At 37.1% G+C, this 27,312-nt stretch overlaps 1 protein-coding gene across 2 annotated transcripts in view; it reads left to right on the top strand.

The window, feature by feature from the left end:
* Positions 1-22,336, top strand: part of gsk3ba (glycogen synthase kinase 3 beta, genome duplicate a) — a 72,644-nt gene extending 50,308 nt beyond the window's left edge. The window contains exons 4-11 of one of the 2 annotated variants that reach the window (XM_048193076.1): positions 5,624-5,734; positions 7,575-7,705; positions 9,615-9,721; positions 10,818-10,915; positions 13,090-13,197; positions 15,883-16,069; positions 16,180-16,278; positions 19,630-22,336. In XM_048193076.1, the coding sequence (XP_048049033.1) occupies positions 5,624-5,734; positions 7,575-7,705; positions 9,615-9,721; positions 10,818-10,915; positions 13,090-13,197; positions 15,883-16,069; positions 16,180-16,278; positions 19,630-19,700 (912 nt within the window). In that variant the 3' untranslated portion in view covers positions 19,701-22,336. The remainder of the gene's footprint in view (positions 1-5,623; positions 5,735-7,574; positions 7,706-9,614; positions 9,722-10,817; positions 10,916-13,089; positions 13,198-15,882; positions 16,070-16,179; positions 16,279-19,629) is intronic. The other variant, XM_048193077.1, reaches the window with a different exon arrangement.
* The last annotated feature ends 4,976 nt before the right edge of the window (positions 22,337-27,312 follow it).

Here is a 27,312-nt window from a genome sequence, read left to right as displayed (position 1 = left end):
TAATAACTGTATCAACTGTATTAGTCTGCCTCTGTTACTAGTTCTGAAATGACGTTTTGGAATTAACAAAGGAGGCTTGGGATGAGATGCGTAAGAATTTAGTTCCACACACAAGAGTGTTTTAAGGACAAAAACCTGACAAATATCTTGAAATACAACATCGGAACAGTGTCTTGAGATGTGGCAGCCGTAGTATAAGCGGAATAATTGACTCTGGGCTGTTGAATTCTTAAAAAAATAATGCAAACCCGTGCTGGTAATGTGGCCACGACGCGAAGCGGGTGTGCATTATTTTCTAAGAATTCAACAGCCTGTTTCTCAAGATCTCAAAAAATTCAATGGCCCAACGTCAATTATTCCTTATACATTTAGACTAATTTGTGTACTTGAACTAATAATGAACTGCACTTCTACAGCATTTATTAATCTTTGTTAATGTTAATTTCAACATTTACTAATTCATTATTAAAATCAAGAGTTGTATTTGTTAACATTAGTTAATGCACTGTGAACTAACATGAACAAACAATGAACTGCTGTATTTTTATTAATTAATGTTAACAAAGATTAACAAATACAGTAACAAATGTATTGCTCATGATTGGTTCATGTTAGTTAATACATTTACTAATGTTAACAATTGAACCTTATTGTAAAGTGTTATCTTATTTTCTTCCTTTTTTTTTCTGGTGGCTTAATATGAGGAATATTCCACATGTGTTGCCACATGAAGTACTGGAGAGAGAGAAAAATAAACTTCCAAAATAAACCTCATTCATATACATTTTCCACCGAGGAAGAAGATGTGAGGGTAACGACAGCTGTTTTAAATAATAGATTGATTTGAAACAATTTCAAAGGCAAATTTTACTCAAATTTGGCACTTTGTGAATTTTAATTTTGGCTCTGTCAATAAGTGTCAGATTTGAATGTGTGCATCATAAAAGAAGATTTAGTGTGTTAGTGTGTTGGCATAGACAAGAATGCAGTACTGTAATAAGCACAAAACTACAAAATGCACATATCCTTTTGTAAAATAGTCTTGTCTCTTATTAGATTCAACTATTTTCATTGATCATTTTTAGTATTGAATGATTTATTTTTATAATCAACATTTCTCTCACTTTATGCACCTTCTTGGGTATGTTTGATTGGATTCATTGAAGAATTGTCTTCTAACAATCCCTTTGTCTCAGAAGGCAAAACTTCATTATGCTCATTTCCTCTAGGAAGTGCCTAATGTCTGGAGTCCTTTTGATGATTTAAAATGCTGCCTTCATAGTAGGTCACTAGGTTTTGGAACAGAGAAATATGTGTGTGTGTGTGGTCTCAGTGTTCAGCTGATTGAGCAAAGACTTAACCAATAGAACATATTAAATCCATCTATTTATGAATGGTGTATGAGTCTACAGAGACAGGTGCTTGTATACTGACACATAAGGATATTGCTGGGCCTTGACAACCACCAGCCGTTACCCGTGATCTCTCTCTCCCATACTTAGTGCCCACTGATTTTTCATCACAGGGGAGCCACACAAGACCGGCACGGATGAGTCAAAAAATACATATACATAGACGACTCAGACAAAAATAGGAAGAGAGAGAGTGGTAGAGGCTCTAGGTTGTGTCACATGGTATTCTGCAGATGTATTTTGCATTTCTTCAGACTTGTCTCACACAAGTTTGGTGCTAGTAAGATTTTTTTTTTTTTTTTTAAGAAATGAATGCTTTTATTCAGCAAGGATGCATTAAATTGATCCGAAGTGACAGTAAAAAACACTTATAAGATTTCTAATTTGAATTAATCATCTTTTACAACTTTCTATTCATCAAAGAATCCAGCAAAAAAAAGTATCACGGTTTCCACAAAAATATTAAGCAGCACAACTGTTTTCAACATTGATAATAAGAAATGATAATAAGATATAATATAAGCAAATCAGCATATTAGAATGATTTCTGAAGGATCATGTGAGATTGTAGACTTGAGTAATGATGCTGAAAGAATATAAAAAGTTATTTTAAATTATAATAATATTTCAAAATATTACTGATATATTTTTGAGTGTAAGAGACTTTTTTCAAAGCTTTAAAAATCGTTCAGACTTAAAAACGGTAGTGTATAAGACTTAAAAATATATAACAAAATGAATAGGATTGGGAATCAAGAACCGGTACTTATTTAGAATTTGAACCAAATGATTTTCAAACATTCTTTTCAATTAATGGCAACAGCAAACAGCACAACCAGTGTAGTTTTATTCTTATGAGCAAGTTCTTTTTAATGAAAAGGTGGACAGAGATGGATTATTTTCCTAAAAATCTTCATTTATGTTTATCTGAAGAAAGAAAGTCATATACATTGGGAATAGCATGAGGTTGAGTAAATGACAAGAGAATTTTTATTTTTGGGTGAACTATCGCTTTAAATTGTTAAGGAATAATCAGAAGTGGAATCAGATTCAGAACCAGAACAATTTATTTTCATCCATAATGGTTTAAATTTATATAACTTATAACTGGAGCAGTACTGCTTTCCAGTCTAAAGCTTCACTAGACACTCTTTATATGTGTGTAGTTAGAATTTGTCTTGATTTTTACTAGTTGTGCAGAGGCATATAAATAAACACACGCAGGTTAGTGCATTTAGTGGAAGAGACCGTAATAGCAGCCTGGGGATAAATGAGTCTCTACCTGTGGGAGATGTTGGCTACTGTGACGTGAGCCAAAGATTAACCAATCACATGCTAACAAAGTCATGTGACCACAGAGCAGCAGCCAATCAGATGGCCATGTAATCTGGTGAGAGCATCTCAGTCGCTTCTCCGATCGGCTGTAATTGAGGAAGTGTTGCTGTTGCTGTAGCGAGGGCGGAGAGTGAGTCATGGCTAGGACTAATTTTAGCTGCACAGCACAGTCAGGGGGTAGGTTGGGGTTTTTTTCCCCACATTTTTTTAGGAAATAAAACATCTGTTATTAGATACTACTTATCAATCAGAGTCAAAGTGGAGGAAAAATACTTGGCTAGAGAAAAATTGTGGCACTAACAAATTCATTGCATGTTCTGTCTTTGTGAAGAACCGCAGTGCCCTGATGAAATAGTTTGTTGCTTATGACCAGATTTTTTCTTCTTTTTTTTTTTTTTGTAAATATTTTTCAGATTTGATGTTGTTAAAGGAATAGTTCACCAAAACATGAAAAGTTTCTCATCATACTCACCCTCATGTTGTTCCAAACCTTATGACTTTCTTGCTTGTTTGAAACACCAAATGTTTAGAGCAGGGTCTGAAATTAACTTTTCAATTAAGGGGCAATATTTGTAATGGCAATTTTTAGAATTACCTTATTAAATGTATCTGTTGTCTTTTATGTCAAATACTTGACAGTATATTCAATTAATTGACAATATATTCAGTTAATTCACATGACATGCTTACATGGGCGGCGCGTGTGGAAGGCTGGGCAAGACTTAGCCTTTCCGTGGCCATGGACTTGAGACTAGCGTGGAATCAGATAATAGCATATTTGTGAAACAGATTTGGCAAATGATCCAGTGCATATTTGTGTTTGAGCTCTGGAGAACATCAAAGCGTTCTGTTTACAACATGTTTTTGCAGTGTTGAGCAATGTAACCAATCACAAACATATCTGTTGATTTCTTGAATGCAGTGGACAATCAGAGATGTTTAAGTTAGCACTAAACAAAAACTCTGGTGTTTTGAGCGGTGAGTGGATTTTGAGTTCTGCACGTTCGCAAATCCTCTCTTAATAACAAAGTGTAGACATTATGTACTTTCTACCATGCCAAATCCCGCATACAGTATGCTTGCTTTACTATTAAAATGAACAGTGGCTTTAATAACATATAATTTATCAAGAACGTTTATGCTGGGCTGTGTAGGTTGTGCGACGACATGTAAATTGAAACTACACTCTAAAAAATGCTGGGTTAAAAACAACCCAAGTTGGGTTAAAAATGGACAAACCCAGCGTTTGTCCCAAAACCCAAAATGTTTTAACCCAGTGGTAGGGTTAAATGTTTGCCCAACCTGCTGGGTAGTTTTATTTAACTCAACTATTGTTTAAAAATTACTGTATTGCTTAATTAAAATTAACCCAAAGTATGTTGGAAATTAACATTTATTAATGTTCAATGAATAATTATTAAACAATAAACATTTATTAAATTGCTTATTAATAAATGTTCTCCTTTTGACTATTATTGTTGCCTCTAATTAAATCTGGTTTTTAATTTTAAAAATAAACCAGCTATTTTGGGTTCATTTTAAGCCAGCCATATAGTAAATTTTAAACAATAGTTGGTTTAAATAAAACTGCCCAGCATGTTTGGCAAACATTTAACCCAACCGCTGGGTTAAAACAACCCAATCGCTGGGTTTGTCCATTTTCAACCCAACTTGGGTTGTTTTTAACCCAGCATTTTTAGAGTGTATTACAAGGAAAATTGTTTGTTTTTAAAGAGGAAGCACATCTCCTTAGCTTTACCCTGGAGTTGGTTCACCCTCCGCCTATGCATGCTTAACACTACTGGCACCCAACAATTGCGTAATGTTATGAGATTAATGTAATTTATCTCAGCATATGTAAAGTAGGCTGTGACCGGTGACTAATCTAATTGCCTTTTATTGGCCATTGCATTCATATCCTCAACAGATATGTGTGTGATTGGTTTTAACGTTCAACGCTGCAAAAAGCAATGTGTAAAAAGAAACCTTTGGTGCAAAGTGTGCAGATCTAAATGTAATGACGCAGTCAACACTTTTCATTCAATTTCACATTTCATTTTAATTGCGACAGTGATAATTGATTTAGATTATCTTGAATTCAGGGGACATTTTTTGTTTGTTTTGGTGGCATTTTTGCCCCAAGCCCCTGCTAATTTCCGATTTTGATGCGGATCGAGCACATTTAATTGCAACTGAGACTGTCGATATATTATATCTTTTTATATATTTTATATTTGTACATCTTATTCTTATATTTAAGTATCATCACATGTTTAGCAGAATACAGAATGTCAGTTTGACTCGTGACCTTTTGGGTCATGCCTAAAGTAAATGAGCTCAGGCATGTGAAGCACAGCAGAAATAGACTCTCTCACTACTGAACTTCTGGAGGAAGGAAGAAGGGAATAAAAGACAGGATGTGACATCAGACGAGGGGTCAGAGTGGCCCTGTAGGCCACTCTATTGATTCTTCCGTTTCTTTAGTTCTTCAGGAGGACATGACTTCAATGTCTGAGCATTTATGTTATGTAAAGATGGTGGGCATAACCATCGCTCGCTTTCAGGCACAGTTCCACACAATGCATGGCAGTCAACGTCCCAAATGACATCATGCAAGAGAAACGGTTGTTTTTGTGTTGTTTCCATAGCAGCTTTTTTTTATAGTTCGTAAGCTGGCTGTTCAGTCATGGAGATATATGTAGGGATGGGGCGTATGGGACATTTTTAGTGTAGACATTGACTCAGAGTCATTATCTTCTTCCATACCGAACTTATTTTATATATAGATTCACTAAAGTTATATATGTATGTGCTATAAAGCCTGACACTTTAACTCTGTGACTTAAAGTATTTGCTTTCTTGTTTTCTGTCCACAGAAGGATGAGGTGTATCTGAATTTGGTTCTGGACTACGTCCCTGAGACCGTGTACAGAGTGGCGAGACACTACAGCCGCGCTAAGCAGACCCTTCCCATGGTTTATGTGAAGGTGCGGATCATTCCTAATCATTTCTATTGTGTGTCCTCTTAATGATGAGTACATCCTGAGTGAAAATCTTAGATTTCATTCTCACTGGTGAGTATACGGATCAGTCGAGTGTGTGTTGGCATTTCTTCCCTCTCCTCCTGTGTGGTTTTGCGTCAGCAGTGTCTTGACTGCTGTGATGACATCATCACTCCTTTGTGCTGTGTCCTGAGCTATATCCTTCCTGTTATTGGCAGGAAGTGACATGAAGAGTGAAACACACACCCACACACAACACACATACATATGTACAGATACAGTTATATGCGAAGACCTTCCACGGAGATGTTAAAGGATTAGTCCACTTTCAAATAAACTTTTCCTGATAATTTACTCACCCCCAAGTCATCCAAAATGTTTATGTCTTTCTTTCGTCAGTCGAAAAGAAATTAAGGTTTTTGATGAAAACATTCCAGGATTATTCTCCTCATAGTGGACTTCAATGACCTCCAGACGGTTGAAGGTCAAAATGATAGTTTCATTGCAACTTCAAAGGGCTTTAAGCAATACCAGACGAGGAATAAGGGTCTTATCTAGGGAAACGATCGGTCATTTTCAGAAAAAAGCCTGATGTATGTATTTGATACTCACATTTTAACTCAAGTAAATAATCAAGTAAACCTAAGTTGCTTCAGTCCAGTAAATGTTCATTTTGAAATATTACTAACAGTATAAAAGTCATTCTTACATTTAGTTTATAAAAATCTGTAAAGATTTCACAGCAAAAAGACATGCGTGCCATGACCTGAAGGGGGACTTTTTTACAATTATATAAGTTTTGATCATGTTGATAGTAGCCTTGGAAATTTGCATATCAAATATTATATAGTAAGCTTTATAGGGTATCTTAAACTTCATGGACATTTTTGTTTTATAAAGAATTAACTTTTTTTAGTTATGTCAAGCTCTAAACTATTTTATCGGGTAGAAATTCTGAGTAAAAAATCTTTTTAGAAATCTTTATCCTTATCCTGTAAATTACAAACAATTGGAAAAGTCATGGAATATTGAATATTGTAGTGGACAATCAGGGGTCTTGTAGTCCAAAAGTTTAAGAACCACTGCTTTAAATGAATAGTTCACTCAAAAAAGTGAAAATTCTGTCATTATTTCTTTACCATTAAATTGTTCCAAACCCATGTTGCTTTTTTATATGTGGAACAAAAAAAAAAAAAAAGGTGAATTTTGTGGACACTCTTTAGTCTTTTTCCAAATAATGTGAATGGGGACTGAGGTCTCTCAAACTCCAAAATGACAAAAAGCACCATAACAGAATCATAAAATTAGTCCATATGACTCATGAACTATATTCCCATAAATCAAGACTATAAGTCTTGGAGAAGAACATACCAATAATCGTTATGCTCTGATAATCTTTTCCTCCATGAAAGTTCTAAACTTTGAAGTGATCAGATGCCATTGATGTCAGATATCAGTGGTTTTGCCATATATTAGCCTGTGCGTCACACAAAGTTATTTATTATTGATATTTAAATGATATTTTGGTGATTGTATGTGATTTTGAACGTTGATAGCATCTGTCCCCATTCACTTTCATTATATGGAAAAGAGCAGCCATGATATTTTTTCAAAAATTCACCTTTTGTGTCCCATGGAGAAAATTGGATTTGGAACAAGTGGGTTTGAAAATGTTCACTTTTGGTCATTCTATTAAATCGTTTGATATTTCAAGCAATGGAAACAAAATTATATTCTACATTTTCAGAGTGCATTTTTTGCGACTTATTATGACTCCTTTTCTAACCTAATGACCTGTGTATATTTCCTTTGTTTTTGTCTGTAGTTGTACATGTACCAGCTCTTCAGGAGTCTGGCCTACATCCATTCCTTTGGGATCTGCCATCGGGACATAAAACCCCAGAATCTTTTGCTGGACCCAGACACAGCTGTGCTCAAACTCTGTGACTTTGGCAGGTCAGTTGGTAATCTCTTGATAGCTAATTCATAGGACACAATGCCTTTTTCTGATAACCTTTCAAAGGTCTAGTGCCGGCCCCAGTGGATCTATGAACGGAAAGCATCGCTTTATTGCATTTAACCTGATAATCCCATATTACACCTCACCAGAGGCCTCCAGATGGTCTCGCTATGCTCTGAGATATCTGTGTGCTGACTTCAGCCTTTTTCATTTAGCCTACTTTTCACATTTTTCTGCTTTAGTATACTAGTGAAGATTTTGGGTGAAGTGATATTCGGGTGTCCATTTCTCACTTGCCTTATGTGGGTTGACTGAAAAGAGGGCATGTGATTCTGCCGCTTGTTACTGATCACTTAGACAAAAAGAATACCATTTTCCTTGAATTATGATGAGACCTTGAGATATTTCGAGATATTAGCAAATCAACTCAACATCTAGACAAAGAAAGAAACCATCTTTAGATTTCAGGTGACTTTATTGCTCTTAGCTTAAATATAAGAAAAGGTTGGTCCAAACACTTAGGGGTTAGAGTTACTCAAAAGTGAAGGGCCTATTTAATTTAGCCACTTTATGCCTTTTCACTGATCGGATAGCTATCCTAAACATGAAAATACCAGGTATAAATGCCCTCCGAAACACTTTCTAGACAGATTTCAATCCAGTCATGCAAACCACTTCAGGAGGTGGTTTGAGACACATTTCAAACGCAACTGGACAAGTGTAAATGCGTCTGGTTTTTGAAGCCACAAATGTAAATTTTACTTCTTCCAAAATGGTAAAAAACAAAGGTGTGAGAACGCGTTATACCGGCTCCCGCTAGCCAGATATAACAGCGCTACTGTTAAACGTGTCATATGACCCACCGGAAATGAGTAGCATTTATCTTCAGCAGTAGTGGCCTTTTCTATGTTTTACTTGTTTCACTTGAAACAGGCCTTTGCCTTTGAAAAAGAGCCCCGCCCGCCGCCCAAAATCCCAAAAAAATCCCATCAAAATTAATAAAAATGCTTCCAAAAACCAAGATACTGTTTTTGGATATATTTATAAGCAATATCACATGAGCAAAAGTGCTGTTTTCCTGAATATCAGCACGTCTGCAAATCTAATATTATATAATCAATAAATCGATACATTTTATTGATTTTATAAAACAATTCAATAAACAATAAGCTAGGCTATTAGGTGACTTACATTTTAGACGCAATATTGTCAATATTGACTATTTTTTTCAACGAAATTTTTGCCAATGAAAATAGTTCCAAACAGAATGATTGGTTCTTTCTGAATGATTCAATGACTAACTCATTAAGATGATGATTAGCCTCTAATCATTTCATTTTAGCTGAAGATTGAATGCAGTTTTTGTTTTGTCATTAATGTAACAATAGTTCTGGTCCGACTGTTTCTTTGAAACGGACCTCCGAGTTGCAAAGGTCACCTCTGCTCTTCAGCAAGCTGACAAGTGAAACTGAATGTCTGGCGTCACATCCTGAAGCTTCTTTAAAAGTAGTAAGACTAAATCATCTAACCAGTTCTGATTCCGCTTTCTTTCCTATTGCAGTCTTTAATCTTTAAATTAGCTGATAATAATTTTAATGCAGCTCATTGCTTTCATTCAATGTGAACTTTGTTATATTTGCATATAGCGCATAAATTAAAGATTAGTATTATATTTGTTTTTTGCAGACACATTTATGAGGCCAAGTGTAAATGGAACGGTTTTAACAAATTTGATAGCTATCCGATCAGAGAACACGCATGGAATGACAAGGCCCAAAAAAAGTGAATGGTGATTTATAAACATGCTTGACTGAAAGACATACTTGACTGAAATGGTGATGAGTGTGATCAGAGACTACTGGATCAGCGAGTTACTCCTGTGACAATATGTCTTTTTGTTCACAGTGCTAAGCAGTTAGTACGTGGAGAGCCCAACGTTTCCTACATATGCTCACGGTACTACAGAGCCCCTGAACTCATCTTTGGAGCAACCGACTACACCTCCAGCATAGGTATATGAGCTGTAATCATACTACAACCACATCAACCATGCAAATCATTTCTGCTTCAATAAACTACTCCTTCATTGTGTTGCTATTACCTCTTATCATTATAAATACGCAAATCCATACCAATAGTGACCTTTGTGAAAAAGAAGTACACATTAGCATACTTGTATACACGTAATATAATATTTAATACTTATTATGGAAGTAATATACTTGAGTGCAAACTGAATGTAATGTTTTTGGACACTTAATTGCATGTTAATTGTAGTTACATACAAATGTATTATAGTTTCAATTTATATTAACTGGACTATTATTTTATTAATATATTATATGCAAGTTTTATGATTTGAAGTACACTACATGTGCACTTTCAATACAATTAAGCACACTTATTTTTCACAAGGGGATACACTGATGTATCAGTTAGGCTAAATATTTATTTGATATTTGGCTGTTGTGAGACTAGCAATAATCATACCAGGATTGTTTGATTCATAGTGATAGTAGTTCCAAAATCTAAAGCCTGCATATTTCATATTTGCACAGTCTACTAATACTCTGTCTGGTAGTTGACATGAAGTTGCAAAGTTACTTGTAGTAAGTAGAATGTCTATAGTGGACTATCGAAATAAAGTGTCTTGCCTTATAACAGGGGTGTCCAAACTCATTTCTGAAGGGCCACTGTCCTGCAGAGTTTAGCTCCAACTTGCCTCAACACACCTGCCTGAAAGTTTCTATTATGCCTAGTAAGACATTGATTAGCTGATTCAGGTGTGTTTAATTGGGGTTGGAGCGAAACAGTGGCCCTCCAGGGGCAGTATTGGACAGCCCTGCCTTATACTAAGATTATTGAGCTGAAGGATCTCTCATCAACTCAAGGCTTTTTTTCACTCATATTCTGAGCATTGATTTATGCTTTTTTTTGTTTTGTTTTGTGCCATTGGTGATTGTGCAAGGACATGCAGTGAGCGGAAGAAGGCTCATAGTGTAAAAGCTGTGTTCTGTACTGTCTTGCTTTGTACGAGTCCTTGACCTTTGCCTAATAAGAATGGCCCTCCCTCATTCTCACCATCTCTTTGACCCCTTTTCATTGCAGACGTGTGGTCAGCTGGTTGCGTGCTGGCGGAACTGTTGCTAGGACAACCAATTTTCCCTGGTGACAGTGGAGTGGATCAGCTGGTGGAAATCATCAAGGTACTGGCGCCGCTACACCGGCACTTCTGTCTGATTTAATCTCAATGTTTGCATGAGTTTGTAGGAAGAACAATTTATGTGCCATAGTCAGTTCATAGGTTTAGATGGTTTGTTCTGTACAAGACTGTTAACTTGATTTATGGGTGTTTCTTCAAGTACAGGCAGTTTCTTTCTTGGAACTCTCTTAAAACGTTTCAACCTCTTACTAGTTAATGTGTAATTACAAATATATTTAAATACATACCAAGTTTCAATAGAAATGACAAAATTAAGTGTGTTAGTTAACTATAAATGCTTGTCAGTACATTCGGCAGTACAATTTAACCACATTTCAAAGAAAATAGAAGTAATTATGAAACGAATGGTATATGAAACGATTTCTACTTAAAGGGGTAGTTCACCTAAAAAATGAAAATTCTGTCATCATTTACTCACCCTCATATCATATCATTCTCGTGCTACACAGCACGAGAGAGCTTCCGCAAGAACCGATGAGGTTCATTCTTGTGTTACGCAAAAAGTTTAAGCTTTGCAAGAACCAATGAGGTTCATTCTCATGTTACACAGCAAGTTTGAGCTTCAGCAAGAACCATTGAGGTTCATTCTCGTGTTACGCAGCATGTTTGTGCTTCTGCAGGAACCAATGAGGTTCATTTTTGTATTACACAGCACGTTTGAGCTTCCGCAAGAACCAATGAGGTTCATTCTCATGTTACGCAGCACGTTTGAGCTTCTGCAAGAACTAATGAGGTTCATTCTCGTGTTACGCAGCGCGTTTGAGCTTCAGCAAGAGCCAGTGAGGTTCATTCTCGTGTTACGCAGCACGTTTGAGCTTCAGCAAGAGCCAGTGAGGTTCATTCTCGTGTTACGCAGCACGTTTGAGCTTCCGCAGGAACCAGTGAGGTTCATTCTCGTGTTACGCAGCAAGTTTGAGCTTCAGCAAGAGCCAGTGAGGTTCATTCTCGTGTTACGCAGCAAGTTTGAGCTTCCACAAGAACTAATAAGGTTCATTTATGTGTTACGCAGCACGTTTGAGCTTCCACAAGAACTAATAAGGTTAATTTATGTGTTACGCAGCAAGTTTGAGCTTCCACAAGAACTAATAAGGTTCATTTATGTGTTACGCAGCACGTTTGAGCTTCTGCAAGAACCAATAAGGTTCATTTATGTGTTACACAGCAAGTTTGAGCTTCTGCAAGAACAAATGAGGTTCATTCTTGTGTTACGCAGCAAGTTTGAGCTTCCACAAGAACTAATAAGGTTCATTTATGTGTTACGCAGCACGTTTGAGCTTCTGCAAGAACCAATAAGGTTCATTTATGTGTTACACAGCAAGTTTGAGCTTCTGCAAGAACAAATGAGGTTCATTCTCGTGTTACGCAGCAAGTTTGAGCTTCCACAAGAACTAATAAGGTTCATTTATGTGTTATGCAGCACGTTTGAGCTTCTGCAAGAACCAATAAGGTTCATTTATGTGTTACGCAGCAAGTTTGAGCTTCAGCAAGAACTAATGAGGTTCATTCTCGTGTTACGCAGCACGTTTGAGCTTCACAAGAACCAATGAGGTTCATTCTTGTGTTACGCAGCACGTTTGAGCTTCCGCAAGAACTAATGAGGTTCATTTATGTGTTACGCAGCAAGTTTGAGCTTCAGCAAGAACCAATGAGGTTCATTCTCGTGTTACGCAAAAAGTTTGAGTTTCCGCAAGAACCAGTGAGGTTCATTCTCATGTTACGCAGCAAGTTTGAGCTTCAGCAAGAACCAATGAGGTTCATTCTCGTGTTACGCAGCAAGTTTGAGCTTCAGCAAGAACCAGTGAGGTTCATTCTCATGTTATGCAGCATGTTTAAACTTCTGCGAGAACCAAGGAGGTTCATTCTCATGTTATGCAGCATGTTTAAACTTCCGCGAGATCCAGTGAGTTCCTTGGTTGTTGAATTTTGTCATCAATAGTGTAAAACAAATTTTATCCCTAAAGTAAATTTGAAAATTAAAACAAACATAATGAGAAAGGCTTGGTCAAACTTTTTCAATATTTTGTCATGTGAAATTTGTATAACAAAAAGAAAACGGTGAACTCCATTTTAAACAATCCTTTTCAAACAAGTTGCCTATAGCTGAAGAAACACTATTATGTTATCTTGACTGGTCTTTCTGTGTGTTTGTGGTCACAGGTGCTTGGCACTCCCACCCGTGAGCAGATTCGGGAAATGAACCCAAACTACACCGAGTTCAAATTCCCGCAGATTAAGGCCCATCCATGGACTAAGGTGAGTAAACAGGTACAGGTCAACTGTTTTACTACTTCTAGCACAGCCGCCTTCCACCTCCAGCCCTCAGCTCGACTCATCATCCTGGCTCCATTTCATTCATATCACCCGTCTGCACCACACAGGACTCGCCGACATTATTTCATTTATTGTTCTTGGACTCTCTACTTCTCAACTGGTTGATTAAAGAGGATGGAAAATTTCAGTCAGGATTGTGTCTGCCTGTAGTCATCCTCTTTCTGAGCTCTGTTGTGATGGTTAGCCAAGTGACCTTACATCGTTCTGTTCCAAAACCTAGTGAGCTGCCTATGTAGGAATCCCGTTCAGAAAGGTTTTCAGAATAATTATGCTGCCTCCAAAGACAGCTTGATTTAGAAGACAGAAGGCAATTCTATAATGCACTGTCAAGATAAAAAAAAAAAGAAAAGCTAAGATGCTGGCAAAGAATTTATAAATGTATACTATAAATATAATTATGATTCATTCAATACTAAATACAATTAATAAAAATAGTTCAGTCTAATTAAAAATGGCCTATTTTAATCATTTTTATTTGTGTTCTATGCATTATAAGAAGGCAGCTGCATATTTAGCCATTAGTCAGGATGGCATTTCACTAGGTTTTGGAGCAGAGCCACTGTCGGCCAGTGATGTCACATCCGCATGTTCATTTGAATTGAATGACCTGACCAGATATGCTCTACATTGCTTACTGACTTCATTACACTTAATTGTTGTTTGCTTTGTGTTCTGAGTTTTTGGGTTTGTTTTTGTTTTGTTTTTTGTGCTTGTGATATACACTACCGTTCAAAAGTTTGGGGTCAGTAAGAATTTTTTTAAAGAAATTATGTCATTCATAATGATACCAAAGCTTTCCACAAAAAATATTAAGCAGCACAACTGATTTTTTATAAATGCAGCCTTGTTGATCATAAGAGAACAATGTTCTAAAACATCAAAATAATCTTACTGACCCCAAACTTTTAAATGGTAGTTTAGATTTTGCCTTGCAACTGAAAATGTTACCATGTACATCAAACTGAACTTGCTGAGTCATTTGAAAATGCAGTTGAAGGACAGATGAACTGTTCTGGATGGACATGTTTCAACTGGTAATAAGTCTTGCTACTTTTCTTTGGTATGATTAGAAAGGAATTTTTTACATAAACTAATTGTCAGTTTATTTATTGCTTAAAAAACAATTTATACTTAAGTAATATGCAGATATGAAAATGAAATTTGACTGGCCATTGCACTAACATAAATTTACCCAACACTGTAGTCCACAATAAGTAAATAGCAGGGTCTCTCAGGTGCCCCCTGGTGGTCGTTGTGTATATTACACAACTGAGCTGCAGGGTGTGTTTTGTCTTATCCTGCTTCCAATCAGACCCCTCCCTTTAAGACAGTCTTACCTTCTGCACAGGATATGCCCAAATGCCTGTGACTCAAATGCCCCGAAAAGATGAAATTCCTTTCTCTTTCCCCATCAGAACAAAGCTTATTTCAGTTTTTGATAGGATGGGTAATTTCTTTATAGACAATCACCTTAAAGACTTGTCAACAAAAAGCATTTGAACATTTCACCTTTATTACCCAAATATAGTTCCTTTAAATAACACCCCATAATGGGACATGATATCACCATATACAAGGCAAGTTACAACAAAGGGAACCTGGGGCCTCATTTCTAAAGATGTGTGTATAATCATCCTAAGTGCAAGTGTAAGATAATTTTCTACATGATTCATAGATGATTCAATTTCCTAATGATTCATAAAACATCCATAGGCACAAAAAAATTTCCTAAAGGCAGGCTTTATTAATTGCAAATGTGCATGTGAATGAATTATCCTTCAAAATGGTGAGAAGGAATGAAATATAAAGCTTATGCAAAAGTTATTCATTCATAATGTGCAGATGTTCATTCAAAAAAGGTTTGAAAGTGCTCTTTCCATGCATACTTACTGCTTGACAAATCCTGATTTGTTCCTCATTTTTAATGGACAAGATTATGCTGCCTTTATGTGCCATCGGAAATTTCCAACTTTCCACTTTTGAAGTGCTTTGTTGTTGGAAAGAACAGGAATCATGGAAGACACCAGGCTTATTCTTGCCTATTTAATGGGAAAATCTTATTAAAGCCAAAATGATATTTAGCATTCCATTCATTGACATTCACAACATTCACTGCACTATCTAGATAGTCAGATTGCTGACATTTCTGGAATTTCAGTCAAATTATATTCAGGCTATTTTCGCTGTGTATAAAACATACAATACACTTCAAATGATTATTCATATATGTAGATATGTACTACTTTAATGACAAGACAAGGTGATGCAGCAGATAAAACTAACAGAGAATACCTGTCACAGCAGCAATCATTCTCCCCTCCACCATGTTTCAATTTTAAGACACCCATCCCAGAGCTTCCCAATGGTAAATAAATATAAATACATTTTTTACTAGGAAACTCATATTTATGATAATTCTGATAACACATGTCATGAAGGCAATATTAAATGGAATTTAGGACCAAATCTGATTGTATTTACATTTTATAAATGAGGCCCTTGCTGTTTATTGATACTTATTTGAGAATAATACACTGCCAAAATATGTAAAGGAGGCCATCTTTTTAATCTCTGCATATAGGTTGGTTCTCTTACTAAACTTCTTAAACTTCTCCTCAGGTGTTCCGGCCACGCACACCTCCGGAAGCCATTGCATTGTGTTCCCGGCTGTTGGAGTACACACCGACAGCTCGACTGACCCCACTAGAGGCCTGCGCTCATTCCTTCTTTGATGAACTGCGGGATCCAAATGTCAAGCTTCCTAATGGCCGTGAGAAACCGTCCTTATTCAACTTTACAACTCAAGGTAAAGGCATTCATTTGCATTTGCTTTTATGGAGAAATGTTCTGTCGGATGCAAGACAATCCATTTGTTGATGATATTTTTATATCAGTTTTTCTTTTCTCTTCGCTCAGAGCTGTCCAGTAACCCATCTTTGGCCTCTATCCTAATTCCCGCTCATGCACGTAACCAGGCAGGAGCTTCTACTCCCACCAACGCCTCTACCACTTCAGGTCAGTTCTTTTAGACACTTTTTGTGCTCATCTGTCATCCCTTATCATTTGTATATAGCTCACTCTGATAAAATAAAATTCTGATTAATAAAAAATTATATCTTGATATTTTCTGGGATTTTGTCCATAACGGTAATGAGACAATGTTTGCTGTGTGTGTGTGTAATGGAGGCCAACAAGTAAGAGCTGTGAGTAAGAGCTGGACCTCAAGAGGTGCACTAGCATCTGACACTAGAGACTGCGATCTTTTGCATCATTGTTAATGCACCCATCTCCCATTCCGGAGATGTTGAGCGGGGTTGAGTAGGAGCGGTTACATTTGGTGCCGTGACCCGGAAGGGAGTGAGGTATAGGGGCGTGAATGTAACAGAGGCCAGCTAGTAAGAGCTCTGCATGTAAACCTCACTCCACTGATCTTAAGAGGTGCGAGACTGCAGCCTTTTGCGTCCTTGTAAACGCACCCGCCTCCCATGCTGGAGATGGCGGTTCGAATCCCACTCTGAGTGGGTCGAGTAGGACCGGTTACATTTGGTGCCATGACCCGGATGGGAGTGAGGTTTAGGGGGTATGAGTGTAACTGAGGCCAGCTAGTAATAGCTGTGCTTGTAAACCTCACTTCCCATGCCTCAAGAGGTGCACTAGCAACTGACGCTAGAGACTGCAGTCTTTTGCATTATTGTTAGAGTGCCCGCCTCCCATTCCGGAAACGCCGGTTCGAATCCCAGTCTGAGAGGGTCTAGTAGAACTGTTAGATTTGGTGTCGTGACCCAGATGGGAGTGAGGTTTAGGGGGGGTAAATGTAACGGAGGCCAGCTAGTAAGAACTCTGCATGTAAACCTCACTCCCCAGGCCTCAAGAGGCATGCTAGAGACTGCAGTCTATTGCGTCCTTGTTAGCGAACCCCCCTCCCATTCTGGAGACGTCGGTTCGAATCTGGCTCAAAACGGGTCAAGTATGACTGGTCACATTTGGTGCCATGACCCGGATGGGAGTGAGGTTTAGGGGGGATGAGTGTAACTGAGGCCAGCTAGTAATAGCTGTGCTTGTAAACCTCACTTCCCATGCCTCAAGAGGTGCACTAGCAACTGACGCTAGAAACTGCAGTCTTTTGCATTATTGTTAGAGTGCCCGCCTCCCATTATGGAAACGCCGGTTCGAATATCATCCTGAGAGGGTTTAGTAGAACTGTTAAATTTGGTGCCGTGACCCGGATGGGAGTAAGATTTAGGGGGTATGAGTGTAACTGAGGCCAACTAGTAATAGCTGTGCTTGTAAACCTCACTCCGCAGGCCTCAAGAGTTGCACTAGCAACGGATGCTAGTGACTGCAGTCTTTCGCATTATTGTTAGAGTGCCCGCCTCCCATTCCGGAAACGCCGGTTCAAATCCCAGTCTGAGAGGGTCTAGTAGAACTGTTAAATTTGGTGCCGTGACCCGGATGGGAGTAAGGTTTAGGGGGTATGAGTGTAACTGAGGCCAGCTAGTAATAGCTGTGCTTGTAAACCTCACTCCGCAGGCCTCAAGAGGTGCACTAGCAACTGATGCGGTCCCACTTTATATTAAGTGGCCTTAACTACTATGTACTTACACCAAAAAATAAGTACAATGTACTTATTGGGTTCATATTGAATTGCAAAACACTTTTGCTGATATTGAGGTGGATACGGGTAAGGTTAGGGAAAACTTTGGTGGTATGGGTAGGTTTAAGGGTAGGGGTAAGGGTTAAGGGATGGGTCAACAGTGTAATTATGAATGTAATTACAGAAATTAATTACAGATGTAATTACATGCAGGTGTTTTTAAAATATAAGTATAATGTAAAAACATGTATGTACACAATAAGTGCATTGTATCTAATGATTAATTAAAATGTAAGTATATAGTAGTTAAGACCACTTAATATAAAGTGGGTCCCTGATGCTAGTGACTGCAATCTTTTGCATTATTGTTAGAATGCCCGCCTCCCATTCCGGAAACGCCGGTTCAAATCCCAGTCTTAGAGGGTCTAGTAGAACTGTTAAATTTGGTGTCGTGACCCGGATGGGAGTGAGGTTTGGGGGGGTGAATGTAACGGAGGCCAGCTAGTAAGAACTCTGCATGTAAACCTCACTCCCCAGGCCTCAAGAGGCATGCTAGAGACTGCAGTCTATTGCATCCTTGTTAGCGAACCCCCCTCCCATTCTGGAGACGTCGGTTCAAATCTGGCTTAAACGGGTCAAGTATGACTGGTCACATTTGGTGCCGTGAGCTGAATGGGAGTAAGGTTTAGGGCAGTGAGTGTAAGGCCAGCTAGTAAGAACTGTGAGTGTAAACCTGACTCCCCTGATCTCAATAGGCATGCTAGAGACTTGCGGAGACGTGGTCACATGGAGACACCGGTTCGAATCCCACTTGGTGTGGGTCGAGTAGGACTGGTTACATGTGCTTCTGCTAGTACCTTGAATGGTTTAGGCCTGTCATAGACAAGTGACTCCCAAAGCTTTTCATATTCTTCATATTCTGTCACAGCAGTGACAGAAGTGTACTTTTTCATGTAGTGGTGATGTTTGCCACCTTAAATTGATTTCCAGAGGCAATTTTACCTTTATAAGGGATTTTTTTTTCTAACTTTACTAGATGTGTGCATCATCGTGTATGTCAAATTCTTACATTTGACACTTTACGAATGAATCATCAACAACACTGATTAATTCAGGAATGAAACACCCTCCTTTTTGCTGTGGCTTTGTTTGGGAATATTTCCATTGGCGAAATAGAGCAAAAACAGACAATATTGACATATGCAACTTCTTGCTTATTGAACTGTTGTATAAAATCAATATCACATTTGCGATCATGCTAATGTTTGGGGAAAACAGCACTCTTACTTGTGTGATACTGCTTAGCTATATCATATCAAAATATAAGACAAAAACTCATACAGGGGCTTTTTTTTGCCCTCATATATTGAATTGTGCAGGGATTCCCACTGTATTCTACTAGGCTACAATATGCAGTGAATGCATGGACTCGTGGTTTTGTTTGGTTTTTGCAAAGTGATATTATATTGTATCAGTATTATCATGACAATACATATCGCACACCCCAGTTCATGGTTTCTGGTTGAATCACATTATATTTGATTTTATGGACGCTTTTTAAATAGTAATAAGCGGTGAAGCTGTTTTATTTTATGTTTTTATTTTTTTTTTTTTACTTTTTTACTTTGCTACTGAATAAAGTTTTCTTCAATGAGAATTTTATAAAAATTGAAATCATTTAATGTGGCTTTTTTATTATTTTTATGTGATTATTAATACATAACATACAACATATACTAATAAAAATGAAAATCTATTCTGTTTGTGTCCAGATGCCAATAGTGGAGATCGCAGTCAGACCACAACTGCAGCCTCTGCCTCCGCCTCCAACACCTCAACCTGAGAGCCCCAGCCAATCAGACCTGACCCTGCCTCCAGGGCCGTGCCCACCCCACTGCTCACCAGCTTATTGGGCAGGATTTGAGTCATGTAACCACCACTCTTATTCAGACTGCAAGAGCCAACCTTCATTTACATCTTTTTTTAACGAAGTTCAGAAAGAGTTCAAAATGATACATGGAAAAGCCTTGTTAGGTGTAATTCACGAGAACGACAGAGACAGAGAGAGCAGTGAGGAAATGGGTTGGGTGGGGGGTAAACCGTAATACCTGGTCCGTGACCAGCCGGAATTTTTTTTTTTCCCATTCTCAGAGGACAATCTTGTTATGTAAGCAATCCGGTAGCCAGATCCATCCACTTCCATTTCCATTTGGACTCCCCTTCTCTCACCTGGACTGTCTCTAACTACATGTTCTGTCCCTCTCTACTGTTCTGGGTCTCTTATAGCGCATGGCTACCCCATATACAGTGTGTGTGTGTATTATATACATATATATATATATATATATATATATATATATATATATATATATTGGGGAAATTATGCAGCATTCAAAACTTGAGGAAATATCGCATCTAATTGTATCTTTAAAAAAAAAAAAAACAGAGGTATAAATGTAAAAACCGCATGTTCCAACCACAAAGCCAACAGAGAAATTCTCTGTTGCAGATGATCTAGGAGTTTTAAGTCTGCTGAATGTTTTAATTTGTTTTATAAAATGGGCAGTCTAGGGGAAGGGCAGACATTTTGATTGACAGGTGAGACGTGCGTCTCCATCTCTGTGTTCTTGTATGATATATACATACACAGTTTATATATTACTTTGCATTATGTAAAATATATATATATATATATAGTTATATATAGATCTATATCTAGCATCATCGGTCCAGAATCCATCATGGATTGTCGGGGCAGTGGAAACATTTTGCCACTGACCAAAATAATACAGTATGTTTATGAGTAAGAACTTGGACACATTTAGCTGGAGCTCCTTTCTAGCAAGCATTTTGCTCTTTTGTGCTGTTTTCTGTTTGCCCGGTAGAATTACAGATCACCTTCTGATTTGATTTCCTCTCATTATTTATTGTTGCGTGTGGGTCAGTGCTGTAATGCTCAGATTCATTGTTCGTATTCACACAGCGAGTTACAGCTAAACATAAAGAACAGGTGAAGAAAACTCATTAGATTTGCGGACTGTGTTTGTGCTGCATTCGCAATGTTAAACTGATGTGGCTGTGTTGGTTCAACCACTACTTTTTTCTTTGTCACGTTTCAGCATACTTTCAACCTGATTACAGAAAAATGTACTTTTTCTTTATCCAAAATGTCTTAATACGCAAAGTATAGCAGTACATGAAAATGACAGACATGTATATACAGTACAGAAATATTGCTTTTACTTTTTATTTTAGTTTTTTTTTTTTTTTTTTTTGTATAATTTGTAAGCATGTGTGAGTGAATGTGTACATGCGTGTGTTCTGCTATGTACATATATATGCTGACCTGAGAACTGTTAATGAGCGAAAACAAAGACGAGGAATTAAATGAAAATGGATCAGAGAAAAAAAAAAGATTAAAAACAGATTTAAAAGATCAGGTTTGTTGGATACTGTAGACAAGGAGCTTTCTCCAGCCATATAGTTTAATCTTATCTGTACAGTAGGTCCCAGCTATATTATTGTAACTATATCTAGTAATGTATAGTGTATCTATAGTTTGGAGTGCCTTTGCTTCCATACACTTCCTGTCCCTAGACCACACCCACTTCCTGTCTGCACTCAAGACAGACCACGCCCCTTCATGTGACCCTCTGCAGGTGCTGTTGATTGGTCAAGTCAAAATGACTGACAGCTGACTTTATTTCCTGTCCAAAACCACCCTCAGTGGCATTTCTTTAGTGTTTTTTTTTTGTTTTGTTTTCTTTGAGGTGTGATTCACTCATGTATTGATACAAATGTTTTTGTATGTGGACGAAGTCGTGTTCCTGTGGAGCCAATCACGATGTGCGTTCTTACACTCGTTCCACTACCAAAGCGAACCAACTATGAGCGTGTTGTGACGTAACTGCAACATCCCGGGGGCAATAATGATTTCTTTTATGTTTTGGCTCGTTGGCCAGCTGACAGTACGCAGTAGAGATGTCACGTAGCACCCGCCAGACCCTCATCCCCGCACCCTCAATGTAAAGCTTGCTTGTAAGATACGCATTCATAGATGTGTTGCTTTCCACAAATGGTGTGACCACTTCTTGTGACTAAAGTTAGAGTAAAAATGTAAAGACACAAGGGTTAAAAATAAATACAAAAAAAAAAAAAAAAAAGACAAAAAAAAAAATGTTTTAAGGACTGTGGGCTAAATACAGACTATCGCATTACATACACTTATTGGGAAAAAAGTTGTCTTGGTTTAAAATGAAAAAAAGCAACCTGTATAACATTAATATTACTTGAATGCCTCTGTTTGTGACTGAAATTTTTATTTTATTTTAAATATATTCTTTTTCTGTGAAGGTATGCTAAATGTCTCCTCTCCTTGTAAATATGTCCGTTTTGGTCCTTGGTGTGACTTGGATTCAGAGACTAGTTACCTGGTACTGTAATTTGCATTAAATAAAGAGTAGGATAGCTTGGAAATGACCCTGCATTTGCTATGTGTCTTTCTTTTCGCAGCTGACCTCAAATTCAGTCCATTTAGACTAAATCAAAGTTCAGTTGGGTGGTTGATTAGGATTTCACTTTTTTTTTTTACTTTTGTTAGTGTGTAATGTTAGAGCATACACAACATCTGCAAAGTTATGATGCTCAAAGTTCAATGCAAAGAGAGATATTTTCTTTTACAGAAATCGCTTTTTAAGGACCACAACAAATGGCTGACTACAACAAGCTTCTTCCCACATCACTATCCCTAAAATGTACATAAACCCTGCCCCGAGAACACACAACAAAGGGGTGAGGCCAACACAAATGCAATAGCATGTCATAAAAGCAAGATGACAACATAAAGCATCGTACACACCGGGACGAATATCGCGCACGCTTTTTCGAGACATTTTCATGTTCATACCCAAGCGATTTTCACTGGCGATGCGCCTAGTGAACATGCAAATTCACTCCCTGACAGTATATGGCGCTTGTGTTGAACGGTGCAAATAAACATATTTATGATATAAAATTAAAGAAGATAAAAATACAGATATAAAATGGCATATATGGCATTTACATGACATGAGGAGATGGTAGTCAGAAACGGTAGTGCAAATAAGTCACAATGACAGTAGTGCAAGTGAACGGCAGTGCAAATAAACATATTTATGAAACAGACATTCAACTATATTTCTTGAATGTAAAAGGGAAAAAAAAAACAATAAAAATGGTGTAGCCAAGAACTGGCAGAGCACCCATAGTTTGTAGGGGTCTTCCTCGTCTACTTACTTCCATTTTGTTGTCTTGGTATGTGCTCGGCGAGAGCGTTTTGTGCTTGAGCGCCACCAAGTCGTGTTTTACTGTAACTTCAGCATCTCCAGGCACGTGAACAAAAGCGCCAATCTCATTGGTCTGCCAGTTTTTAACGCGGCGCGTCAAACCAAAAAAACTAACCCGAGGCGTTTTAAAAAAAATTACGCTTTTACGCCTGGCGTATGATATCATGATATTTTTAGTGATATTTGTTAATTGTCTTTCTAAATGTTTTGTTAGCATGTTGCTAATGTACTGTTAAATGTGGTTAAAGTTACCATCGTTTCTTACTGTATTCACGGAGACAAGAGCCGTCGTTATTTTCATTATTAAACACTTGCAGTCTGTATAATTCATAAACACAACTTCATTCTTTATAAATCTCTCCAACAGTGTAGCATTAGCCCCGTTAGCCACAGAGCATAGCCTCAAACTCATTCAGAATCAAATGTAAACATCCATAAAAATACTAACATGATCTGATATGCTGCATGACGAACACTTTGTAAAGATCCATTTTGAGGGTTATATTAGCTGTGTGAACTTTGTTTATGCAATGTATTATAGAGTTGCGAGTTTTGGGGCAGGGAACGCGAGCATTTAAAGGGGAAGCGTGCTGAATGGGTGCATTTCTAATTTTGCCCCAAAATAGGCAGTTAAAAAATTGAATAATAAAAAATCTATGGGGTATTTTGAGCTGAAACTTCACAGACACATTCAGGGGACACATTAGACTTACATCTACATCTTGTGAAAAAGGGTTCTAGGGCACCTTTAATAAAAAAGCTTGTAAACAATGTCACATAACGTCACATTTACCTGAACATATTCAGTGATCATAAACTCGTTAGCTAGAGAAATGATTGACGGCCACCATTTAAAAGTTAATATTTAAATAAATGATTTGGAGTATAGATAATTTTAGTTAGTAGGCCTATTATAAATGTATTATCACTATTATACATTATAAACAACTGATTCCCATGTATATTTTACAGCATTATTCAGAATTTTTTTCTTCTTGATAAAATTTTACTTGAAGGCCTACTGTAGCCTACCTGATATACAGTATGTCCAAGATAACTGATATCGAATTGCAAGCTTGTGAATCAAAATGCATAACTATGATGACAGGCTTGCAGGAAATTGTGCAAACAAAGTGATATTGTGACACACTGATAAGCCTCATCTTTCCATTACTGTTAATAATAGCTGCAACTTGCACTCTTAAATGTGCATTGAAATCACCAGCTGATAAAAGTCGTTTCGCGTTTGAAAAGTCGTTTCAGTGTGAAAGGTCCATTCTTCTGCGATTCTCCTCACTTTTTCACGTTGCGTTCAGTGTGAAAGGGCCTTAAGGCTGAACGGTCCGTGTACGTTTTGATAGTTTGTTTTCCAATTTGAAATGAAATACGCAGAAACGAGAAAACGGTCGTTTCCCGTTTTTTCGTTTGTTAAAAAAAACGGAAAAACGAGATTTTGACTCGATTTAAGTTTTTTTCGGGTCACGGATAGAAAATGGAAACACGACTTCAAAACTCGTTTTCCACATGTGGGCGGTCATTACACGCCCCTTTCAGCCGATTGGTCTATCAAATCTAAGCCAATGACGTCATCTTCAGTTCGTTCAACAAAATAATAGTCCTCAGTAGATGTCATAAATCGGCTTTCTTCTGTGCAACCTAACGCGTATTTCACAGAAATATGTTTGCACAGATAAAAAAAAAGTTTAAAAAACCTACAGTAAATTTAATTAAGTCTGTTTTTAAGCTGTCATTGTGTTTTTAAAATGTAAATGCCTCTACATCCATTACCAAGCGCATGACATCCTTTGGGCTACTACCACCGATCAATAGGCTATACATAATGATAGACTATTCTCTATTATAAATCAGTGGCTACTGCACTCATTTTATTTTTTATTTTTTTCTTATTTTAATGTTTTGTTTACATTTTATACATTTAAATTCAATCATTTAGCAGACGCATTCCTTGCAGTAGACTATGCAGTCATATTAGAAAATAGGCTATCCTCTAGGTGGCAACACCTAATCACCATCGGGGAGCTTTTTAGTTTTCCTTAGCTTATAAATGGCCATGCTGATTTTATCTCTTAAATTAAACACTTTCATGAACACAGTGAACATTATTATATGTCACAGTTTTCTTGCTATCCTCACTTTTTCTGTCTTTCCTTCGCTTTTGAATGAATTAGCTATAACATTTTACTTTCAATTTCGATTTAACGGCTATTGGCGATTCTGCGTCAATTGCTTTAGTGGACAACAGCAAAACAAAAAGCTATAGCCAATTAAACATAGAACTTTTATTATCTTTGTAATTATTTTATTTTGTAAATATTCGTGGCTTAAACAGCGGGAAAATTGTATGCAGTTCTGTGGATGTTTTGAAAAACTTAAACTAAACGAAAATTATTGTTGCTTTGTCAATATAATTTCAGTTTTTTCCCCCTGACTTTTTAACTGATGCGATCATCGTTTCATTAAACGACAAGATTATATTAAATTAGAATTAAACGAAATTTGATAAATGTCTGTGAATCATTAAAAAATCCCAGGGGTTTAGTTTTAGCCTACATGAACAAATAGCAGAATAAACAACAGAACATGAGGGTTCATCATCATCACGCACCTGCAGCGCTTCTGTGAATGGAGAACAAAGGATTCAATTATATAAAATGAATAAATAGCCTATGTCTATGCGCGAAATTTATTTAACTTAAGTAATTAACATATTACCAAAATGAAAGGGGAAAAAATGCGACAATATGAGTGTCGGTTCATTTTTGAGAAGTTCACAGAAAGGAAACCGAGACGGCAGAAAATTTCTTTGTTTATTTTACGAGCAATGTTTTGTTTTTATTGTGAGTACAAAAATAATAGGCCTATTTAACCCTTCACAGATTCGAATGGTGTTACATATATTTGACCATAAATGTCTGAGTAGGCTATTTTAAGTTGTTTCCGCTTTTAGGATAAGAAAATTCAAGTGAACGCGTCGGCGCCTCACGCGCAACATCATTTTTAGTAACTTGACATCACAGCCTGTTAACTGTCAAAATAACATACATTCAACCAAATATATAAAAAGTTATACTGCTCATTTTAAGTAGTCTGATAGGCTACAATAAAAGCGTTTAAATAATAAATATAGTTTAGCCTCCAAATCGTGAATATTGAAACATTTGGATTTGTGTCAAATTAGAGAGGTAGTTAGAACGCCGGTTTCTGTTTCAATTCAGCTTTAAATTAATTCATTTTGGCTTAACATTTATATATTATTTTTGTCATAACTAAAATAGCTATGTAGTTGTAACTTTGATCTTTAATGTTTGATCTTTACATATTCCCTCAATCTTATAACCAAAGGGTTATTAACATTAGCCTATATTCAGCAGGCAATGTTAGGCTATATAAAATAAATAAATAAAGAGAGATGAGCTATTGTTCGTTTTTCAAAATTGCTTACACTACTTATTTATTGTGATTTATTCTATTTATTCAAAATAGAATAAAATAAAAACTGTAGTTTTTTTTTTTTTTTTTAATAAATCTGTGCTTTTCATCCGCTCCCTCTGTGTGGGTAGTGCAGTTTCACTATGCATATTAAACTACAAACAGCATTACAACAGTCTGTGTGCTGATTAACATTTCTGAAATAAATATTTCTGTGAAATACGCGTTAGGTTGCACAGAAGAAAGCCGATTTATGACATTACTGATATAGCGGCAGAGGACTGTTATTTTGTTGAACGAACTGAAAATGACGTCACTGGCTCAGATTTGATTGACCAATCGGCTGAAAGGGGCGTGTAATGACCGCCCACATGTGGAAAACGAGTTTTGAAGTCGTGTTTCCGTTTTCTATCCGTGACCCGAAAAAACGAAAATCGAGTCAAAATCTCGTTTTTCCGTTTTTTTTAACAAACGAAAAAACGGGAAACGACCGTTTTCTCGTTTCTGCGTATTTCATTTCAAATTGGAAAACAAACTATCAAAACGTACACGGACCCTGAACAGATTCTGACATTTTTCAGTGAGTCTGCGTGAGGTAATCGAAACTGCTAACATCTCCGCCATCATCTTGAGAGCAGCAGCTCATTTGCATTTAAAGGGACACACACAAAAACAGCGTTT

Source organism: Megalobrama amblycephala, linkage group LG6 (assembly GCF_018812025.1).
Source record: "Megalobrama amblycephala isolate DHTTF-2021 linkage group LG6, ASM1881202v1, whole genome shotgun sequence".
Lineage (NCBI taxonomy): Eukaryota > Metazoa > Chordata > Actinopteri > Cypriniformes > Xenocyprididae > Megalobrama > Megalobrama amblycephala.
The sequence above is the reverse complement of the archived record's forward strand: the minus strand, read 5'-3'. Positions and strand labels throughout refer to the sequence as shown.